Below are 8452 nucleotides of genomic sequence, written 5' to 3'. Positions count from 1 at the left end.
CATGCCAATGTGCATTGGCTCGTTTTGTTTACACTCGAAGTGGATTGGTCTCTCCAAGCGAGATCCCAATTCGTCGCCGACGTGTCGTCGACAGTGACCGACTGAAAGGGAAAAGTCTTTACTATCACTTTTCATCCATTTAACATATCTTTGCTGAATAAAAGTATTAATGTCTTTAAAAAAAAAGAAAGAAAAGATTTACTGACCCCAAACTTTTGAATAGTAGTGTATTTTGTAACACAACATTTCTATTTTTAATAAACACTGTTCTTTTTAACTTTTTATTTATCAAAGGTTCCAAAAAATATTAAGCAGCACATCTGTTTCCAACATTGATTATAATACAGCATATTAGAATGATTTCTGGAGGATCATGTGACACTGAAGAGTAACATCCCCTAACAAGAGGCCTTACCCGCCTCTCTCTTTTTCTCTCTGTGTGTTTCTGTGCTGAGTGCCTAACTGTAGCTGACAGGCAGCAGCTCATTAGAGAAGACGCTCATTTTGTTTCTCTGTCCGCCAGCGCCCTGGGACTCTGCTGAAGGGAGTGGGGAGGCTGGGATCGGCTGCCCCAACAATGCTACTGTTTGTCCGCAACAGGACGGCCTTGCATCCATAGCTGAGGATTTGGTCGGAGGAAAGGGGGAGTGTTGGGGGGAAGGGGAGTGTGTATGTGTGTGTTTAGGGGGCTGTTCTGTACTCTCCTGCACAAAGATATAATTAATGAAATGGGCAAATGGTACGAAAAATTGGCTCTTGGACATTCAGTGCTTCACTGACGTTACTATAGAAACTATAGTTTTTGTGTTTGTCCGTGTGCGTGAGATGTTAGAGACGGCTGAGTGACTGTGTTTTTATAAGCATTTATCTTTACAGAGACAAACAACTCTAGTCTGTGGATAACTCAGGGAAATTAAGGAAAATATGAAAACAGAATTTTATAGGTCATACTCTCAGGAAATGTACAAAAGATTTTATAGATATTATATCATTTCAAACTAGATGTTTTGTAGTATGTAATTATTAGGAGATATCAGAGTTTAATATAAATTAAATTTTATATTTTATATTTGTCCTGTTGTGCCAAGTCATTCCAATTTTACTTACCCTGCAAAAAAAAAAAAAAAAAAATCCACTACAAAATTATTTGAATAATTTAAATATATTTTTTTTTCATTATAAAATTGCAGTATACAAGTAACTGGTTAAATGACCCTCTACAAAAATAGCTAATTATAGAACAAGTGAAAACAAAATTTAACAGATACAGAAATAACATCTAACATAGAGTTCTCGCCCGAGTACTGCTATTTCAGTGATATGTAGCCTATGCTAATGTCTTATTGAAAATTTAACACACACACACACTCTCTCTCTCTCTCTCTCTCGTTCTCACTCATACACACTCTTCTTTATTACCTGAAATGCTTCATATCTGGAGCTGAGAGCTCAACATTGTGTTCTCAATGTCCCTGAGAGAGCTCTTTGCCCTGCGATTAACAATGATTATAGCCTCTTCACTTCCTATTGCTAGCACACTGAAGATTTTAATTTGTAGTTTAATTAATTTTAATGACATAACATTGGGCTCAAAGCACACATAAAGAAAAGGATTGAACTGTACAAGAAAACAAAAACATCACAAGTTCGTTGTGTCTCTGCACACATTAAATGAATTAGATAATGTTCATTTATACAGAGGAGCTCTTCTCATCTGATGGCTGTAGATGTGCATAAATGGGTTTTAGAGGACAACATCAAAGGGATGTAAAGCAGGCTTTTAATTAACTACTCCATGAGTCAACCAAGCAACAACAACAAAAAAGAAAGAATATTTTTACAAAACCTGAAAAGAGCCGCAATATCTAAGCTGTTGCATGTTATTATCTCAGTCGTAGTGTAGAAACTCGCATTTTGCGATGTGTTAGTAACAAAAGATAATCGATAGGAGATCAATTAGTGGTGATGAGAGATGGACAGATGTCAAGGACAAACCCTGAGAGCCAATCGATTAATGAGGGAGAGTTTCAGCTGGGTTCTATAGAGGGTGTTTGTTAGTGTTGATTTATTGCATAATGACTGCCATCACCCTGAATGTGTGTTAGTGGAAATGTACCCAACCCTCCTTCACAATTCACTTAGATGATTGTTTCAGTTTTATTTACGTTTTGGGTCTTTTATACATCGCAAAGTTGTACTGTTCTCAGTAGAAATCGACTGACCTGTGACCGGCGAGGCCTCGGTCTGGCCACTCTGAAACATTCGGCCAAGCATCTGGAGCCAGAGATGTGTTGTGTTTTTAAGCGAGTTGGTCTAAAGTTGTGTCCTTTGGTGTGATGGGTTTGTCTTTCTGTCTGTTTGTGTGTGTGTGACAGATACTGCATCCTCCTCTGTTCCCCTCTCCTCTCTCTCTCAACCCCATGAGCCAAAACAACAGGCTCCAAACAGCTTGAGCCTCTCCTTATCAGCAGAAAAAAAGTGCCCCATTTTCACAGCTTTGAATCTGACATTTTTGGCACATTAAGTATTGGACATTAATAAATTAAATGTAATGAAGTGACATGAAAGCAGAACAAGTCAGATGGTACAATGCAAAAAAGTAGAAAGGGAAGAAAAAACTTTCTTTAAGCTGCAATTAGCTATTACTTTTTTAAAGTCATCTGAGAGTGTTTTTCATGTTCATTTATTCAGGCATATAGTGAATAATTAAATGGCCAGAGATGTAAGGAAGAAATACGAGTGAAGTTTGTGCCAATAAATCCTTGTTTGTGGACATAAACCAAGGATCATTTTGAATTCATTTTATTTGTCGATTATCTATTATCAACCAGAGGGTATTTTGCAGCATTGAAATAATCATAGGCATATTCTGGGTTGGATTAATATTTGCTTCTGTTTTGATTCAGTGTTTATGTGGCACGTTTATAACTTGTAAACTTATTTTAATACCACCTGAACAAAGTGAATATTACATTAAAAAGATATGAACAAGGTGACGCTTTAAAAGAGCCATAGCAAAAATAAACAGATAAATATACAGTATTATAAAGCATAGAAATCAGAGTTGCAATCATCTTTTTGAAATCAGTGTTCATTCAGAGCCTCAAAAATATAGTATAATTCTTTAAATTATATAACTATATAACTAAACATTAGTCGACAAATTTGTGATTTATTTTATAGTACTTTAATATTATTATTATATTTATTAAATTATTATTACCACTATTATTGTTGTTGCTGTATTTATATTTATTATTGTTATTGTTACAATTTCTATTATTTATTATTAGTACTTCTTGCGTTTACATTTTGCATTATTTATTTTATTATTATTATTATTAATTTTTACTTTTACATTTTGCATTATTCCTGGTATTACGGTTGCTTACTGTGATTAATAACAACAACAATAATTTATCTTAATTTAATAAAACAATATAATTTATAAATAAATGTTTTTATTACAATAACACCACTTAATTCATTCTTCAAAACTGTATTATCCAATTTCATTAAGGATCATTTCATCAAGAAAAACAATTAAAAATTAAAATTTGTTTACAAAGCACAAATTAAATAATCTCGCCAAACATGAATTGTTTATGAAGCTTTATAAGCCTGCAGAAGTTTCCGTGCATATGGAGCGTGTCAGTCAGCAACAAACTGAGGGCGTAAGTTTAGGAGGAAGTGGGTCTAAGCCTTTGGGCCTTTGATTGAGAAGGGAGGATGGAGAGAATCATGGGTAGAAAAGGATAGACGAGAGCCAGAGCCAGGAGTCTCTGCAGAAGGAGAGCGACTGGACCAGCAGCCCTCCTCTGGGCACGGGGATTAGGGAAGAGTGGGTCGGCAGTGTGTTGATGAAAGGATGGCGCTGCATCCATAGAGGAAGTGGAGGGGCGGAGAGATCAGGTCAGCGCTCAAAACGAGGGAACAGCGTGGAATCAACTTAAACAACAAGAAAAAAAACAAATAAACAAACACAAAAAGAAGCAGTAAAAAGGAAGGAAGAAACAGAGGCTCCAAGGTCCTTTCGCTAATTACCAGCACTTGCATTTATTAATAAGGTCTAATGAGCACTTTCTCAATAGTTTGTTTTCCCCTAATATGAATATTTCCTTTTCATTAACATGTTACATGTGCATGGATTCTTTCCAATGATCACACCACAGTCTCTTCTTTCCCAAATGTGCACCCGCATGTGTTTATGTCAACATTAAGTGCAAGACAACACGTGAGAGTTTGTAGAGATTACAGATCAGTGCTCGGTGTGTTTCAGTTTGTAGTTGTTTGTGCAGTTATGTATTATGTGCTCTTAACTCTTCCTATAAGTCTTTGTAATGTCAGAATCATGTTAGATCGGAGTGAGTGGGGGAGGGGTTCCCATCCAACAGCCAAGTTCAGGCAGATGGTTCGCCTTTAAACTGCCTGATTGGAAGCATGTAGCCATCATTAAAGGTACTAATTTCAAAAATAGTCCATATTGTACACATGCTTAATTAATCAGCCCCTGGCTTGCCTACTAAATCACCACTGCTGGTTCTGTACTGATATACACTATACACAATCACAAACACCTTCTTTCATCGGATCAGGAGGTTGTGGATTTATGTTTGTGCTTTAATGAAGTATCTTCTGGCCTGCACCGTTCATGAGAGTAGCATCATTGAAAGATTTTGTTTTGTTTGTTCCTGTCTGGACTGAGTCTATTCACTGCAAGGGTTCAGTGATACTCAGAGAAAATTAGGATGGAAGTTATTTTGGTACTGTGCAAACATGTTACTCTGTATGTGTGTATCCAGTGTGTTTGCTATGTTACTACTTCACTAATCAAATTCATGCTGTATTCACTACTTTATCATAGCAAAAACATACCATTCCTTGTTTATATGTATATGTGTGTGAGTGTGTGTATTATTCTCATAATGTTGACTTTATTGCCAAAGGCCTATTTTGATATATATATATATATATATATATATATATATAGCCTATATATATATATATATATATATACACACACAAAAAAATGTTTTTGAAAGAAGTCTCTTAGGCTCACCAAGGTTGCATTTTTTTTTTTTTGATAAAAAAGGCAGTAATATTGTGAAATATTATTTCACTTGAAAATAACTGTTTCTATGTTAACATGTTTTAAAATATAATTTATTCCTGTGATGGCAAAGCTAAATGTTCAGCAGCTATTTCTCCAGTCTTCAGTGTCGCATGGTTCTTCGGAAATTGTTAAAATATTATGATTTGGTGCTCATGAAACATTTATTATTATCGATGTTGAAAATAGTTGTGCTGCCTAATGTCTTTGTGGAAACATGCATGGTCATTTTTTCCCCCCAGGAATCCTTGATGAAGGGGGAAAAAAAACAGAAAATAAAAAAACAGAAACAATTTGCAATCTTTCATAACATTTTAAATGTCTTTACTGTCACTATTGATTTAATGCGTCCTTGCTAAATAAAATAATTAATTTCTTGTAATTCAAGCAGCATCAAATAGCAAAACAAAAAAACGTAATGCTTAAGCACTTTTTAAAAGTTTACTTAAGTATAATTTTAAAATGAGTATGATTTGTAATGCAAATAATTGGTGCATTATGTTCACTATGGGTTTGCCTGTGTATGTTTTTAAAGGGATCAAATAATTTAAATTAATGGGTCTCATTCTCTATTTCTTTGTCAGGCTCTCCAAAATGCTTGAGTCTTTGTATGTGTGCAAAACTGGAAATTGGTAAGATTTTTCAGAAATAAAAACATTCCGAGTCTGATTTCATAGGTTTTATTACTTACATTCTACTTTCGTTCTTTAGATTTCTGTCTTTACTCTTGAGGAAAATATGTGGGAATATTTACAGGCCAATAAATAAATATTTAATCGCTTCCCAGAGAACAAACAATTTATGATGCTGTCAAAATCAACACAATAGGACTAATACATGATGCAATATATTGTGGAATGACTGCTAAATTGTGTAGGAGTGTGTACATCGGTACTTTCCTTTGATATATTACAGTGGAGTAGAAAGTAAGGTAGACAGTACAGTAAATAATCTTTCTGCATGAGCAGGCTGGTGTTGGTGTGTACAGTAATTAAATCCAGTTTGAGGGGAGAGTGTGGAGCCGGTGCCAGCAGGGCTGGTTAATCTGTGCTCTCTGCCTGTAGGCCGCATGTAATTAGTGATGAGTTGATTGGTAATCTAGCCTCTCCTGGTGCTTTATCTGTGGCAAGTTAAGACGCCCGTCTTTAATCTGGTCAGCCTAATCTGCCTAGCTTGTGCATGTATACCAATTGAATTGGCTGAATTTTAATCTCCGACCTCCCCCTCGCTGGTGTTTGGTCTGTTGCTGGTGCGTGATGTAATGATCTTTGCGAGATTTGGGCATAATGATGGACAGTCATTATAAGTGTGTCTGGTAAATAGAGCATGTGCTTTAATGCAGATCTGAGTGGAGTTGGAATCCAGCTCAGTTCATTTTCCTCATGCAGTTTCTTGGAATATATTTACAGGTGATGGAGCGCAGGTGTGAGCTCGGATACGCCCTCGACGGTTGGCTCGGCAGGACACACAGAAATGTTACTAGGTTGCAAAGCTGAAACAATGATCCCGGAGAGCAAGGGTGGGTCCCCTCTCACCCTGGGACAGTATAGAGCACGAATATATTGTAGCAGAATAATGAGGTAACCTATATACTCTCGTTGTGTCACTCTAACCTAATTACTGCTCAATACACCGAGAGCCTGCGTGTAACGCTGCCCAGCAAATCTGATATCGCCGTCCACCTCTCAGCTTCATAACTTTGCCACCTGCTACAGTACATGTTACATGGGACTCATGCACTTAGCTACTTTTTTTCTATGGAAAGATGTGTGGCTTTTTCCGATAAAAGTAGTGTTTGTATGATATTTGAACTTCAAGTGAACTGTCCACTCAATATGCTTTATATGTACTGAGAGTCTGAGGGCTATATTTATTAAATTATGCTACCACTAACTGCCTCGCAATTACCTCTGTCAAATGACATAAGTGTTAAAAAAAGATACTTGAATGCAACCTGAGATATTAATAAGTGTAATTCTTAAACAGCTGTTTAGGTTATATATATATATGGATACACTACCATTCAAAAGTTTGGGGTCAGTAAGATTTTTTTAAATGCTTTTGGAAAAAAATCTCATGTTCATGAATGCTGCATTTATTTGATCAAAAATACAGTAAGATCGTGATGTGCCATTACAATTAGTTTTCCATTTTAATATATTTTCAAATGTAATTATATTTGTGATGGCAAAGCTGAACTTTTAGCAGCCATTACTCCAACCTTCAGTGTGTGTCACATGATCCTTCAGAAATCATGCTGATGCTCAAGTAAATTTTCTTATTATTATTATGGAAAACAGCTGTTTTTTTCAAGGGCTATTTGATGAATAGTTAAACCGTATTTATTTGCATTATTTATTTATTTATTGTGACAATGTAGAAGTCCTTACTGTCAATTTTGATTAATTTAATTCATCATTATGTTCAAACTTTTTATTAAAACAAGATGAATAAAAGTATTGAGATGGATGGATGGATGGATGGATGGATGGATAGATGGGGGTCTACTTTTATTTGTGTGCACTCACAATATCAACAAAACCTTGTGCTTTTGTAAAATAAGGAAAACAAACAGGATGCGCTTTCTGTCGTCTTGGTCTTGAACCAAAACTCAGCGAATAGGCTACTTGCCTCCTCACAGACATAATAAATATATCTAATAGAATGCTTTAAATTACTACTTTAAAACGAAATAATTCAAATAGAAAACAAAAACTCTTTCGTTGTGTAATCCGTAAAGATAGCGTCCTGAGAAGATGGTGAGTCAGGATCGTCAACTTCATCTTTGCGACACTGACTCTTGTTTAGTTTGAGTTTATTTTATTTTTATTTTATTTTTTTTGGGGGGGGGGGGCTTCTGTGCATGCAGTACAATATCCTAAGGGGGCATTTTAGTGCTACGTTTTAAAAATAACTAACTAAATAAGATTAACTTCATAAGGCTGAGACTTTTGTTTTAATATAAGTAACAAAGCACAAAGCTTATTGCAATTATTGGGTGGCTTGCGTGCTACAAATGATAAATGGACTTGAAAACGTTAAATATTATTTCCAAGCATTTATACTGTAAATAAAACAGCTTGTGAATAGTCACATAACGTTAATTACTTCCGAAAATTCAACAATATAGCCTAAGTTAAGTCAACCGAGTTGGAGCCCATAACGTTTGGGGGGTTCTACCGTGATACAGCTACCGTTCAAACATTTAAGGCCAATAAGGTTTTTTTTTTTCAAGAAATGAATACTTCTATTCAGAAAAGACATTAAATTGATCAGAAGTGATAGTAAAGACTTCTATGATGTTACAAAAGATATCAAATAAATCCTGCTTTTCTATTCATC

At 35.4% G+C, this 8452-nt stretch overlaps 1 protein-coding gene across 1 annotated transcript in view; it reads left to right on the top strand.

The window, feature by feature from the left end:
• LOC107673419 (major facilitator superfamily domain-containing protein 3-like) overlaps window positions 1-6753 on the top strand; it is a 51138-nt gene extending 44385 nt beyond the window's left edge. The window contains exon 6 of the mRNA XM_016467008.1: window positions 6520-6753. Coding sequence (XP_016322494.1) covers window positions 6520-6606 — 87 coding nt within the window. The 3' untranslated portion in view covers window positions 6607-6753. The remainder of the gene's footprint in view (window positions 1-6519) is intronic.
• Window positions 6754-8452: the final 1699 nt, after the last annotated feature.

Source organism: Sinocyclocheilus anshuiensis, unplaced genomic scaffold, assembly GCF_001515605.1.
Source record: "Sinocyclocheilus anshuiensis isolate Anshui unplaced genomic scaffold, SAMN03320099.WGS_v1.1 scaffold508, whole genome shotgun sequence".
NCBI classification, from domain to species: domain Eukaryota; kingdom Metazoa; phylum Chordata; class Actinopteri; order Cypriniformes; family Cyprinidae; genus Sinocyclocheilus; species Sinocyclocheilus anshuiensis.
Note: the sequence above shows the minus strand (reverse complement) of the source record. Positions and strands in the feature narration are given on the sequence as shown.